Source organism: Meles meles, chromosome 3, assembly GCF_922984935.1.
Source record: "Meles meles chromosome 3, mMelMel3.1 paternal haplotype, whole genome shotgun sequence".
Classification (NCBI taxonomy): domain Eukaryota; kingdom Metazoa; phylum Chordata; class Mammalia; order Carnivora; family Mustelidae; genus Meles; species Meles meles.
The window spans coordinates 116,485,376-116,500,627 of record NC_060068.1 but is presented as its reverse complement, the minus strand read 5'-3'; the positions used below and the strand labels follow the sequence as shown (position 1 = coordinate 116,500,627).

General features: G+C 37.5%; 1 protein-coding gene across 2 annotated transcripts in view; it reads left to right on the top strand.

Annotated features, from left to right (window-relative positions):
- SLC12A2 (solute carrier family 12 member 2) overlaps nt 1-10,384 on the top strand; it is a 108,669-nt gene extending 98,285 nt beyond the window's left edge. For both annotated transcript variants that reach the window (XM_045999902.1, XM_045999901.1), the window contains 6 exons: nt 102-224; nt 1,700-1,811; nt 3,948-4,034; nt 5,568-5,703; nt 6,013-6,080; nt 7,499-10,384. In XM_045999902.1, coding sequence (XP_045855858.1) covers nt 102-224; nt 1,700-1,811; nt 3,948-4,034; nt 5,568-5,703; nt 6,013-6,080; nt 7,499-7,634 — 662 coding nt within the window. In that variant the 3' untranslated portion in view covers nt 7,635-10,384. The remainder of the gene's footprint in view (nt 1-101; nt 225-1,699; nt 1,812-3,947; nt 4,035-5,567; nt 5,704-6,012; nt 6,081-7,498) is intronic.
- Nucleotides 10,385-15,252: the final 4,868 nt, after the last annotated feature.

Sequence of the window (15,252 nt, the reverse complement as noted above, 5' to 3'; positions counted from 1 at the left end):
AAACATTTAAATACACAAAAGTTAGGAAACTGTAGGAATTCAGCAAAAGGGACTTGAATATTTATCTCCCTTACATCTTATTTTTCTGGTTAATCATTTAGAATCCAAAGGCCCTGCTGTGCCCTTAAATGTAGCTGACCAAAAGCTTCTTGAAGCAAGTACACAGTTTCAGAAAAAACAAGGAAAGAATACTATTGATGTCTGGTGGCTTTTTGATGATGGAGGTAAGGTTGTTGAAACACTTTTTAGCAATTTTATGTATACTGAGGTTGTGGGAATTTAGTACTGCAAAATGGCATGTATGCTTTGCTCGTAGACAACATTCCCCAAAACAATAGGATTGATTTCAGAATCAGGTGTCAGGCTTAATTGTTTTCTCTTCAGTGTCATTCACTTTGGAAGTTGACTGGTTCTTCCTGAGCTCATGACATTAATATTTTTTTTTTAATGTGACTCACCATTTTTAGAATGTCACTAGATTTGAAGTACCATTTGATCTTGCATCATAATTGGTTCAAGTTGTGTCATTTTGGTAGAAATCTCACAGAAGTGATGCCTTGCTCTTCTGTCTACATCTCACTGGGGGCACATGATGTGGATTTACCTCATCATTGGTGAGGTTTACCTTGACCACTCAGTAAGATGGGTTTCACTAGATCTTTAGAATGAGAAGTGACTGTTGCCTTTGTGTTGTTACATGTATGAGGGAGGGGATGGGAAGGCATTTAGGGGTTATGTAAATAGGCCACTGTTACTGCAACTTTTACCACCCCCCATCTTTAGCACCCGTTGATAGTTTTTGCTCTTGTTACTCTTGGTGTGGTGTGGTTGTGGTTGTCACATGATGATTTTCCAATCCCTTTAATTCTTCCTCGTTTATTAGTTGGCATTTTACTATAAGGAAGGAGCCTTCTTATTTCTATACTTGCGGATTCATTGATTCCCATTGTATTCAATAGGAGATGATTTCTCATTCTCATGGTTTGTTTTGGCGTTCATATTGTTCCCATATTTGGCCAACAAGATCCAATGGAGGCCAACTTGTATGTCTGTTTGGCATTTCCCAGCCATTTTTTATTTTCTGAGATAACGAAATGTTCTAGGCTCACTTTAGTACTTTGCCTGTACCAGCCATTGAATCACCATCTACACAAAGGAGCCCAGTTGCTTTTAATGGAGAATAGTATTTAGGAACAATGATCCTGGCATTAAATATGCTTATTGCTACTAGGGTGTCCCTGCTTTCCCTGGCCCTCTTAGTGGATGGGTCCCAGAAACACACATGTGTATGTTTGTACATGTAGGTATAGATTGAAAACCATTTCCACTTCAACACTGCAGACTTTAATCCAGCTTCTCCCTTCTTGTATTTCTCATTTCAGTAAGAAACCTGGCTCCCATTATGTTCAGTGAATTCTCTCATTCCCTCACTCCTTCTATATGTGACTGATCTCCTTACTCTGCCAGGCCACTCTCCCCACCTCACTGCCTTCCTCACATGGGCTGGATTCCATTGGGCTTTCCTCTTTGTTAAGACCTACCTCATGGCTTTTTGACTGAATTATTAAGGAAGGACGGAAAGAAATTTTTTTTAATATGGAGTTGTAGTAAACATGTTTTTAAAGATTTAATTGACTTAAAAGCTCTTAATTGAGATATTAGCATATAGTAAATGATTTTTTATATTTTTATGATTCAGGTTTGACTTTATTGATACCTTATCTTCTGACTACCAAGAAAAAGTGGAAAGACTGTAAAATCAGAGTATTCATTGGTGGGAAAATAAATCGAATAGACCATGACCGGAGAGCGTAAGTCCATTTAATAAGTTGAAGAGTATTTATCTTATTACAGTATCTATCTCATTATTACAATATACATTTGGTAGGGTAAAACAGAGACAATCCAGAAAATGTTGCCCTGTTCTATACTGAAACTAAAAATTCTAGTTACGTGAATAAAACCATATTCCCTTTAATTTAGTCTTCATGTTTAAGTTATAGGTACTTAGTGTTACTTGATACCTATTTTTTCCTATGTTGACATTTTAGAAAGTATTAAAAACTTGGAGCATTAGACTGTTAAGCAACTTCTTAAAACAAAATCAGGGGATGTCCCCGAATTACATATTAACATATGAGATACATTTTTTAGACTTGAAGACAACAGAAATGTAGGATGCCATTGTCACCCATTGTCTTATTTCTGCTGCGCTGTTCTATTCTAGTTCTGATTCCAGTGCTTCACTAAGTATGCCATGTTCTGTCTTGGACGTTTTCAGCGTATATTGTACACATTGCTCCTGAGTTCACACATGGAAACCAGAGCTCTAGTCATATGATTCCTCTGCCCAAAGCACTTTCAATTTGGTCTCTGTCACATGCCCTGTTCCCTCAACTCTGCCTTATACTTCATTTTACAGTTCTGCACCTGCCCTAAACAAGCATGCCATTTCAGACATGTACTCCTTCCTACTCTTTCCTCATCTCTGCTAGAAATCGCTCTTCGCTTGCCCTCCCTTCTCTATGGAAATACTCCATCCTTTATGTCCAGCATTGCTATCACTTTCTTCATAACACCTTCCCTCATTTTTTTTTAATCCTTGTCTCCCCTTCAGTTGTTATCCTTCCTTCCTGAAAAACAACATACTTGGTACCACTCATTGCATTCTGGGGCTCGTTTTATATTTATTTTCATGCCTTAGATTTGAGTTTTATGGTCCCTAACACATACACACATAGTCAGTTTATACTGGAATTCTGCGAAGTATCAACTCATCTCAAACAGTGAAGTATGCAAGAAATACTAGAAATAATTTAAAAGCTAGACCTGTAGTCAGTCTGTTTTCTAATATCCTCATTTAGAAAATTCATGTGATTAAAGATAGAATCCTGTTTTGCTAACTGCTTTTCCTTCCACTTTTCTGCTGTTGTCACCAAGGCTTCACTGCCAACTATGCCTCCGAAAAGGGATTTCTTTTTTTTTTTTTTTTTTTAAGATTTTATTTATTTGGCAGAGAGGGAGATCACAAGCAGGCAGAGAGAGAGGGGAAGCAGGCTCCCCACTGAGCAGGGAGCCCAACGTGGCGCTTGATCCCAGGACCTGGGCGGAAGGCAGAGGCCTAACCCACTGAGCCACCCAGGTGCCCCAATGAAAAGGGATTTCTTTACTGGAAGCTCAGAGACTTATTGGAGCCCCTTTTTCATGTCTGACCCAGTCGCCCCACCTCAGAAATTCTGTGAACTTCATTTAACATCAGTTATAGCTTTAGTTTGGCCCCAAGAAAGTCCTCTGTTTAGACCTTGAGATATGCATACTTCGTGGATGGAAGAATAATCCAAAAATAATTAAACCTACAAGTGTTTACTAGTTTTTGCTGAAATCCATATACTTACCAGTATAACTTGTCTAAAAAAGTCTTTATTGAAATAGAGCTGGCGCATGGTGTTCCATTAGTTGCAGATGGACAGCGTGGTGATTCAGGATCTCTGTGTGGCCCGTTGTGCTCCCCACAGGTGGGGCTGCCGCCGGCCACTGTACAGCACTAGTAAATACCCTTGACTCTGCTCCCCAAGCTATACCTGCCAGCCTTGCGGCTTGTTCGCTCTGTAACTGGAGGTCGTTCTCACTCCCCGTAACAAAAACTAAATTTAAAAACTAGTTCAGATTTCATTATTAATGTCTTGCTCTACCTATTCATTATTGGATACTAAGACAATTTCAGAGAAAGTAAAAGAATGTAAGAGGAGTCTCTACTCAGGTGATTTAGATGTATACTTAGTTGAACATACCATGTAAATTAATTCAGATGGACTTTGCCTAGCATGTGATACCTATACATTTTCCTATAAATCCTGCTTCTTCAGATGTACTGATTCAGCCCGAATAGAATAAAAATACTTACATACAGTTTTCATGTCTCTCAATGCTATTCATTTTTGTTTTAGGATGGCTACTTTGCTGAGCAAGTTCCGGATAGACTTCTCTGATATCATGGTCTTAGGAGATATTAATACTAAGCCAAAGAAAGAAAAGTAAGTTGTTGCATAAATTACTCTGTACAGAGATCTGATTTTTTTATGGATGACCTACTGAGATATTCCAGTAATATATCATTCAGTTTTAACTACCTGGGGTTTTGTCTTCTGTTAATTACATGTGAAGTTAACTCTTTTTAATCTAGTACTGATGGTTGGCATGCCTACAGCAGATACCAGAGTAAGTCTAAAGCGCTTTCAGTTTTCAGAGAATTCAGCTACTGTTGCCTAAGTACTTTCTGAAAATCCTAATGCTACAGAAATTCCACATGGTTCTTTACATTTACATTGTTCATGCCTGTATTCATTACCACCACTCAATCCCTACTCCATGTTATATATTACTTTTTTACTATTTTGCTTTATTACTAAAATAGGAGAATCTAAGAATTTGCCCATAATAGTTGCATTCAGAATTCTCAAGAGTCAAAGAAAATTATCTTCACGGAATAGCTACCTGAAAATGGCACATAGAGGATATTATAATTATGTGTATATTTATACCACCAGGCATAATTTTAATTATTCTCAAATAAATGTTGAATAAATGATGAAGCTAGTATAAAGAATTAAATATAAAATAACAAGATACACTTTGTAAGGTTAGGATCAGGGAAGGATTTGTTTCCTTTTATAAAATAATATATACCAGGAGCTTTGTATGAGGCTTGATACTGAAAAGTGTTTTTCACATTCATAGAGGATTAGAATGTTGTTAATGTTCTTTCACTGTCTTTTATCCTATTAAGTATCTTTGGATCTAGAGATTAATTCTGCATCTTCTTAAATGTTTAGTATCTGCCCACTCCTCTCTTCAGAATATTCTAGTACCTTTTCTACTACTATTTTTTCATTTCATTGAAATTTCATTTCATTTTTTCATACTACTTTTTGTTCATTGGTACTTGAACTAGGAAAGCATTTGAGTATTTTGAGTAAAGGAGCAATACAATTTGACATATTGTTCAAAAGGATCATGTTGGCAGCTGTGATGAAAATGTATGTAGGTTGAGGGGGGCGGTAGGCATAGGAGCAGGGCCTAAATATAGACAGGTGAGTGTGAGCGGCTGAAATTGCAATTCTTTTATTGTGGATCCACTTCTAAATTTCTTATCAGTTTGAGGGCACCTGGGTGGCTCAGTGGGTTAAGCTGCTGTCTTCAGCTCAGGTCATGATCTCAGGGTCCTGGGATCGAATTCTGTATCGGGCTTTCTGCTCAGCAAGGAGCCTGCTTCCCTCTCTCTCTCTCTCTGCCTGCCTCTCTGCCTCTCTCTGTCAAATAAATAAATAAAATCTTTAAAAAAAAAACAACTAAAAAATAAATTTCTTATCAGTTTGAGAAACTAGCAATTGCTGTTTTCTAAATAGGTTGCCAAAGTGATGGTTATAAATTAGGATATGGGGAGGAGCATAATAGATGGAAAACACTAACTTCTCAAGTACTAATTTAGCATTTGAGATCTTAGTGTTAAGGAATTTGAATTGAAGTTAATTGTCAGTAATCTTTCTGGGTTTTGTTTTTTTCCTAAGTATTGTAGCTTTTGATGAAATGATTGAGCCGTACAGACTTCATGAAGATGACAAAGAACAAGATATTGCAGATAAAATGAAAGAAGATGAACCATGGCTAATAACAGACAATGAGCTTGAACTCTATAAAACCAAGGTATTCTGTCTCTTTTGCTTTCTTTTTCTTAATATTCCATTGATTTTTTTAAAAAATAAGGAAGATGTAAGTATCAAGAACTGTCATTTGTTATCAGAGGAATCAGTTGTATAAATTCAGTCTTCTCTAAGTTGGATCTGTATGTGAACAGTGGGTATAAATCATCAGTTCTTTTCTAAATTAAGGGATGGATATTTTTATTACAGCGAAATTCTTTTGATTTCTTTTTGTTTACTTATAGCTCTATGAACTACACTAAATTCCGCTTTTCAAATGGTCCAGGATTGACTTTGTCCTGTTTCATTTCAGACCTACCGGCAGATCAGGTTAAATGAATTATTAAAGGAACATTCAAGTACAGCTAATATCATTGTCATGTAAGTACTGTCCATACTAAGATTTTCTTGAGCGTTCATTTTATGATGTTGCAGTTAGGATCAATTTCCACGCCAAGTACATACCTACATAAACCTCAGTAATGACTTAACAGTTATAAGGAAGAAAAAACAAACTTTTGTTAATATACTTTGCTTTAAGCATATAGAGAAATCATTTAAGGGGGGAGGAAAGCAAAACAAAAATCTTAACCTGAAGTTTATATGGATCTAAGTCATTCTTTTTTCATAATAGTTTATTCTGGAATTTTTCTTTTATCTTTTTTCCCACCTTTTAAAAATTCCTTAGCTTGAAGGATACTACGACATAGCCATTAAACATTTGTGGAGTATGAGGGCCTCAAGTTAAAATTTGGACCCTGGTGTGAGGTGTGAGACATCTGGCTGGCTCTGTCAGAGCATTTGACTCTTGATACTGGGCTTTTGATTTCAAACTCCACATTGTAGGGGTAGAGTGTACCTCAAATAATAATTTTTTTAACAAGTGTAAAAAAAGGAAAATTTGGACCCAGGGCAACATCCTTATAGAAATAATACCATCAACTTATCTTGGGGATGAAATTTAAAAAGTGGTTCCTGTCTGAATCTACACCCCCGTGTTTCACACACAAACTCTACAGACAGATGTTCTGTCCTCTATTGGATCTAGGGGCTATCTGGCTGTTCTTTTACTGAGTCAGATTAGTTACATATTACTTGAACCCAAATTTTCTCCATCATGGAGCCAGGGTCCTTAGATAGGTTAAAAAAAAGTTCAGGCCTCCAAAAATAGGGCAAATGATGAAATAAATATTACCAAATGATTGTTATTTTGATTAACAAAAAACAATATAGCAGGAAATTTCAGCTTTTGCAGCTGCTGATCAGATATCTGTAATGGAATATGTTAAAACAGAAATCTGGAAACACTCCCCAGAGCAGCTGGTTACTACTACCACTATCTACAGATAAAAATGAAAGCCCAGAAAGATAGGAGGAGTTGAAAATTAATATGTGGAATTAATTATGTTTGAATCTCATTTACCCATGTGTGATTTCTGCTTTCTTACTTTAGGTAGAAACATTCCTTTCTCCTAGAAGAATTCTATCCTTATTGAAGAAGGGGGAATGGGAGGTTTAATGTTAGGTACCAAATGTGTTGCAGTTTATAAAAATACTAATTTCTGTTATTATTAGGTGAATTTTTAAAAAGCTTTTGTTCAAACATAAAAAAGGCGGAATAGTGATATGAGTATAGTTATTGCTACACCATGTTCACAATTTGCCTGCACTCCAAAATGATTTGTATAATCACTGTACTTTTAGTTACTATTATTAGTGACTCAATATATAGTTTTTATTACAGTTTATTTTTCTCAACTTAAATGCATGGCCTAATTTCCTTTCTTTTTTGACACCAGGAGTCTGCCAGTTGCCCGGAAAGGTGCTGTCTCTAGTGCTCTCTATATGGCATGGTTAGAAGCTCTATCGAAGGACCTACCACCAATTCTCCTAGTCCGTGGGAACCATCAGAGTGTCCTTACCTTCTATTCTTAAAGGCCCTGTACAGTGGACAGCCCTCTAGATGGTACTTGAGTGCCTAGTGAAGTCACTGAAATCTTCAATGACACATTAACATCACAATGGCGAACTGTGACTTTTCTTTCACTTTTTCATTAATTTGAAAGCACACAGGGAAGTTGCTCCACTGATGTGTATGGAGACTTCAGTTTTAGTCAGTTCTGTATTTCAGTCTTAATGAATGATGATGATTCCTTGTTGGTCTGAAGCTCACGAGAGTAAAGTTTTCCTTTGCTACTTGAATAGCAATAAAAGTGTGTTATTTTGTGATTGATGAGAGGAGTACAAAAAGCCTTTAGCCTTGAGGTGCCTTCTGAAATTAACCAAATTTCATCCATATATCCTCTTTTATAAATTTATAGAATGTCAAATTTTGCCTTCAGCTTTTATTTTCGTTATGGTCTCTCCCACTTAAAATGAAATGGACACTGCTTTCTTCTTCCATTGACCAATTAGTGTTGAGTACTGTATGTTTTCTATTACTTTTATAAAGGTATCTGTTAGATACTAAAGGCAAGAATTAGGGCAAGTTAATGAAAAATGCAAAAAAACCCCAAAACAAACAAACAAAAAATGGTAGCCAAAAAGTGACCCCAAGGTTAGGTTTGTAGGGATATGTATAAATTGTAGCTCTAGGGAAAGAAGACCCAATAAACCTTTCTTTTTTTTAAATCTCTAATTGGCTGTTATTTGTATTTTTATTTGAACTCTTAAGGAAGGGTGAAGATTTATTCAGTACTTCTGTATACCATGCTGAAAAATCCCGTATTGTCATTCTTTAGACCAAAGTCCTCAAAATCATTTGTATCTATAAGAAGAGAGATCTGTCCTAATTTAGAGTTTTCCTCAAATTTTGAGGGACTTTTAAGAAATGCTAAAAGATTTTTCTTGAGGAAAATTAGACAAAGCAATGTCATTAAGTAGAATATTTCAATAAACAATGTGTGGGATTCCACTATACATATCCTTTATAAATCATTAAAATTTTTAGTGTTTCATCAAATGGTTAAATGGACCACCGATTTCTTAGTGAAATGTTTTTAGGCTTAATTCATTCAATTGTCAAGTATACTTAGTCTTAATTAATATACTCAGGTTTGAACAGATTATTCTGAACATTTAAATTTAATCCATTCTTAATACTTTAAAACTTTTGTGTTAAGAAAAACTGCCAGTTTGTGCTTTTGGAATGTCTGTTTTGACATCAGTCTACTAGTACAATTTTGACAGTGCATATGTACTGTTACTAAAAGCTTTATATACGATTATTAATGTGAAGTTTTTCATTTTTTATTCAAGGAAGGATTTCCTAAAAACATTTCAAGGGATATATGTCTACATATCTGTATGTGTGTATGTATGTGTATATGCATACACAGATGCATATGTGTATGTATAATGACATTTATGTTGCCGGTTTTTTGCATTTTAAAGTGATCAAGATTCATTCGATTAACATTTTTTGGTTTCAGTAAACGTAAGTTCAAAATTAGATTGAAAGATACAGGATTCACAGAGGACAAAGGTGATCATTTGAAGGGCACGTAACTTCGCACAGTTACTGTTCAGTGATAAGTGGAGAACACATCCTTTACTGTTCAGTCAGTTCGTTGGTATAAATTTTGGTGATGAAGAACATATGCAGATTTTCATGAATCTTGGTAGATATCATTAAAATCACTACTGCTGTCAGTGCAGTATTTTTGCTGCATGAGCATAAGCAAAATGAAAAGTGGAGATCTGATCATTTTGAATTCAGAATGTTAAAATGAAGTAATTGTTTTTCTAGGTTTTTTCCCCCCTACATTATAACTCACAGCATTGTTCCCTTTATTGCAGGTTTTATAGTGTTTTGGGGGAAGACAGTAGAAATGTCATATATTCAGTCAACAATTCCATGTTTGAACTTTTTAAATGGATAATAGGGCATGAACTGAGTGCTGCTATCTTGAAAATGTGCACAGGTACACTTATTTTTTTTTTTAGTTTTTTCCCATTCAGGAAACCATCATTGTGATCTGTACTGCAGGAACCAAATGTCATGCATCATACATATGTGTATAAAGTACATAAAATATATCTAAATATGCATAATGGGGGGAGGATAATATTGTCTGTGAAATAATGTAAGAAGCTTTTCACTTTAAAAAAAAAAATGCATTACTTTCATTTAACACTAGACACCAGGTCAAAATTTTCAAGGTTGTTGTAGTACTCTAATAAATTTCAACAATTCTTAGAGATGCTAGCTAGTGTTGAAGCTATTCTAGTTTATTTTGTTTATGCTAAATTTGATTATTTTAATGCCAAATTTTTTTTGAGTTCTAATCATTGGTGATAACTTGGAAATAAATATGCAATGGCATTTGACAGTTCATTATTCCTATAGGTAAATACTCATTGGATTTAGAGAGAATGGTGGTGTTAAGCTGATGATTAATTAAATCATATATTTATTTGTTACATTATTTCATTGTATTTTAGGTTTCCTTTTGCATTCTTTTTTATATGCTTTCTGACATTACCTATTTTTAAAGACTATGGAAATAATTTAAAGATTTGAGCTCTGGTGGATGTTTATCTACTAAGTTTGAAAATGTAATATTTTGATAATACTGTACTATAACTGTCACACAAATGCTTTTCTAATGTTTTAATGTTGAGTATTGCAGTTGCTGCTTTGTACAGAGGTTACTGCAATAAAGGAAGTGGATTCATTAAAACTATTTAATGTCTACTCTTCTATTTTATCTGTTTTATTAACCTTTGGCAACTTTGTGATGTACCCTCTTTTATGTAACTGTTCTTTCATGATGTCTGAGTTGTTTGCTGGCTTTTACCTTTAAAAATCGTATGTTAGAAACTTGTTTGAAATTGTGCACTATCCGTAAGCCTTTGAAATAATCACTACTGATACTTGACAGTGTGATTGAACCCTAGAAGCTGCAGCTCATTTTGATTTTTTTTAAAGTGATTTTACTTTTCTAATTCTTTTTAAGTTATTTTATTTAAGTTATTTTAGACGAAAATGGATCCATAGTCTGTGTCTTTTCTTCAGACGATTTTTGGCTAAGCTAATGTACAGTTTTATAACTGTACATTTCTCCTTTGAACATTATAATAAGTGTGTTATATACGCAGACAGTTAATTTTCTCTCTCTTACTCTTGGGAAAGCCACTTGGAGCAATGTAGGGAATTTCCCGAGGTCATGTGGTAAATCAGTGAAGAATGTTGGCCCAGAGCCCGGATCTTTCATCTCCAGGGATATCTCTGTTACGCACTCACTGCTGCCTGATCCATAACTCAGAGGGTGGATAGACTGGCTGTTTCCATACTCGTCATCCAGTATTGCCGATGAGTGTGTGCTCAGGTAATGTGAACTCCAGTTAGAGATAGTTTGGCTACAGGCTGGCTTAATAGATCTGAAACCAAATATCAGTGTCCATTGCATGTTCTTTGCTTCTTGTTTTTTTTTCCCAAAAGACTAGTGACTTCTTTGGGGAGTTAAAAGAGAATTCAAAGGCAACTACAAATGTGACATTTTCTAGTGTCAGAGCATCCACCGGTTTTCCAAAACAGGGATGGAGTTCACCTTCTAGCCAGTATGTTTTGTTCCTTCACCCGTAAGAAAAGATAAATGCCTCTGACACAATTCTGTCTTGTATGTGTCAACAGGATGTTTGCAGGTTCACAGCAAATAGGTAGTAGTTGACTGCTTGACTGTTTGAGTAAAGATGGCACAAATCCTGGGAAACACTCACCAGAACGTACTGTTAAATTTAGCTAGTTTAGGTAGTAGATACCCAAAATGTGGTGGTGGATTAACCAGCTCGATATACTTGTTTTTGTAGACGAATAAAATACCTAAAGGTCTAAGTCCTGTTGCTCTTTATGGAATCAGGCGGCAGTGGTCAGAGACCTCTTTCACTTGTAATAGGCATTTTGGGTAGGCTATTAAATAGCATTGAGAACTTAAGCCCATTTTCTCCTCTTGAATCTACCCTTGAATTTTGTGTTAGAGTGAGCAAGTATTGTTTTAGGGAAAATGTAAAGGCCTTTGAATTGGTCCCCTGCCCCCTTATACAGCCTTACCTGTGCCTGCTCTACTCCTAGATCCGTAATTCATCCCCAAAAATCTGGCATCATGTCCACACATAAGTTTTGTTCCCCTCTTCGCAAGTACGAATGCAAATTAACAAGATGTTCTGACCACAGCTGCAAGGAGAATGTGTTTTTTTGATCCACAGCGTAAGATCAGTGATCCGTGGACACTGAAGCAAACAGAGAGGTCTGGGACTCAGTACTGGCCAGAATCTCATTAGATAACTGCTGCCACTTTTGAGATGGGGAGAGAAACATGGAGATTCTGTCCTAGAAGCATTCCCTCGCCTGGTCTAAAAGGAAGCCATTTACAGGGTTGTTTTACGGCTTATATCTCTAATAACAGATAAACAAGAAAAGCTGTAAAATGAAGCGGGCAGAGTTTTTTATTTACATACAGTACACATCAAGGCTTAGTAACAACTACTTCTGTGAGAGATAGTTTTACTTTTTCAGACATACATTTAGCCCCAATTAAGCCATTTTTGAAAGAAGGTAGTAACGGTTTGAAAAGGGAGCTAGAGGGGTTTATCCAAATGACCGATAAGCCACGGGTTATTTTTATTACAACCGCTCGGCTTTTTTGCTTAAGTCTAAACAACTCTCCTTCAAGTTCCTAAGAAACTTAACTAGTTAAGAAATTTAAAGGATGACAGGGATGATTTGGGAAAGGGGGAGGGGGCAGGGAAGGTGGAAAGTTAGGCTTCAAGAAATATTCAGGGATGTGAAAGATTGGCCTCTTCATGGCTAAAAGTCTTGCCCTCATACTTCCTTCTGGGAAACGGTGGATGGTGAAGAATGGAATTAATTTCTTCCTCTGTATTTCAAAATCCTTTGATCATAATGCGCATCTCTGAACTACATGGTACTGATCTCAGAGGTGTACCCTACATCCTTGAGGTAGTCTATGACTTTCCCATCAGTAAAGATAATCCTTTGTTTACTGTCTATGCACCTGCGAGTTCAGTGTTATTGACATAAGTTTCACACATGGGCTTTTTTCAGAAAGTTGATCGTAATGAAACACAGGTGTATTATGCATTGATACACTAACTAGAACAGTGGTGTGCTTCAGAATCATCTGGAGAGTTCGTTAAATCCTACAGTACTCCTGCCAAATCTATTCTGCATGAAATTTCTCCCCTGCACATCCGCGGCTTCTCAGGATAACCCTCCCTTCTTTATGGCTCCCTTTGTCCTTCACGCACACCCCACTGCCTTTCTTCCACAGCACGTGAGTAATTCCATTTCCCCTCATGCCAGCCGTGAACTCAAATAACCCTCCAAATGCCTCATGGCTTTCTTTTTATATTAATTAGATTTTTGTCAGTGGCAGGAATAGAGCCCAGAGCCGGCAAATAGAGAAGGGAAAGCCAGGAAGACCGCCGAGTTCAGGGACTCTGTAAAAGCAGAGACTCAGAACAGCATCCTTAGCGCTCTGTCTCTCGCCCTTTCCTTCTCTCTGGTTTGCCTCTCCAGTCTTGACATGACTCTTCAGGTAGACTGTCACCATGGAGAGTGATCAGTGACTTCTGAAAAAAAACAAGTAGTTGGGCAGCAACTGTAGTTGAAAGATGGCATGTTGTCAGGGAGCCATACCCTCTCCCTTGGGTTTGCCTTTAGAGTCTGGGGTTTATGTGGCCCCGGAACTGAGGGAAGGGCCTTGGAGTTTTGCTCTGCCCTGGCTGGCTGCTGCTCCAGGCGCTGCACAGCCCAGGCTCCAGCAGTTGCTTCTGAGGTGGACAGCTCTACAGGCCTGACCTAGGCTGCCACCACCTTTTCTAGGTTCCCAAAGTTCTGCAGCTCAGCACGTCGTATCTGTTCCAGCCCTACTTTCCACCCTAGCCCAGCAGTCACACAACCGTGCCCAGCTCAAAGTGGGTGCTCAAAGGCCACTGGGCAGAGCATTCCTGACCCCCTCATCCATGGCAGTTCCATCTGAGGCACCTGTTTTGTCTTTTCTCCTTCAGTGGTATCTCTCAGGCGCTCCCACCCATACCACAGGGCAGGATCTCCCCAGCCCTGGTATAAGAACCAGCTCTGCTTTCTCTTCCTCTTTTCCTGATGAGTCTTCATGGACAGGAAAATGCAGGGCGGGGAAGGTGGAAAGTTAGGCTTCAAGAAATATTCAGGGATGTGAAAGATCGGCCTCTTCATGGCTAAAAGTCTTGCCCTCATACTTCCTTCTGGGAAGTATGCTCAAGTAGTGGGCTCCAGATCACAGAAGTGGCTCCTTTTCCTACAGCATCTAGAAATGCAGTAACCATTCAGAATGCAATAGCAGAGTCTTCCCTCACCAAAACAGGCAGAGCATACTTTTTCTAAAAACAACTGAAAACAGTCTGCTTAATTTTCTCTGTTATGTTGCATTAAATCTCAACAGCTCACCTTATTACCCTTGAACACCAAGTCCAACAAATCTAAGAAGCATGGTGCAGGATTAACATCTCTTTGGGAAGATATTAGTCCTCAGACTGAGGTGGAGAGAGGCAGAAATTTGAGATGTTTTGGAGAAAAATTCAATAGGATTGAGTGATGGGTTCTCCTCCTGGGTGTTGAGCAGGAAGATGGGGTCGCTCATGGTGCCTTGATGGGTTGAGTATTTTCTTCCTCCTAATTTGGGAAAGATGGGAGAGAAAAGAAGATCCCCATCAACTGAACACTCCTTATGCTATCTGTTTACATATTTTAGCTTACTTAACTCTCACCAGACCCCTCTGGAGCGGGGAGTATTTTCCTCATGGTAGAGTTGAGAAGCAAGGCTTGGAGGAGCTATGAGCACAGTAAGCAGTGGAGTCAGGGCAGGAACCTGGGTCAGCTTCTGGAAAGTCTCCACACTTCATTTCTTCTCACAGGGGGGCCTTCCAGTCCTTTTATCCTCCTTAACTTCTCCGAAAAAACATGATCTCCTGTAGTAAACAGAAAATCATATTCCTATCACTGAAATATACTGATGTCTTTCTTCCAGGTCACCTTCTAAAAAGTTCAAGAGACCGGGGCGCCTGGCTGGCTCGGTTGGTAGAGCATGCAACTCTTGATCTTGGAGTCATTGAGTCCCAAAGTTCAAGAGACAGCTTTATCAGTTATTCTAGTACAAGTTCATCCAACAGAACGTGTCAGCTCTCTGTGCAACCTGAGCTCAATGTGCAGCTTTCTGCCAAGGAGCAAATTTTGTGCCATAGTTTTACCAGTAGAAGATTAACTTTGACATTTTGAATTACTTAAGCCTGTTAGAGGTATGATCATGACTTTCCCTCTACAGACTGCTATTTGCAAGACAGTGGTATCTTTTGGAAATTAATGACTATCTCCATAGGTTGATACCTTATAGCAAACTTTTATAGGATTATGAGGAAAAAATTCCACGTGATTTAGGTCATTTCTAATGAGGGGGAGAATAAAAACACAGGGCATTTCTTCTCTGGATTTGTTTCTTCAGTCATGACACCTGAAAAAGTTAATGGATGTGATTAAAAACATTCAAAAAGTATG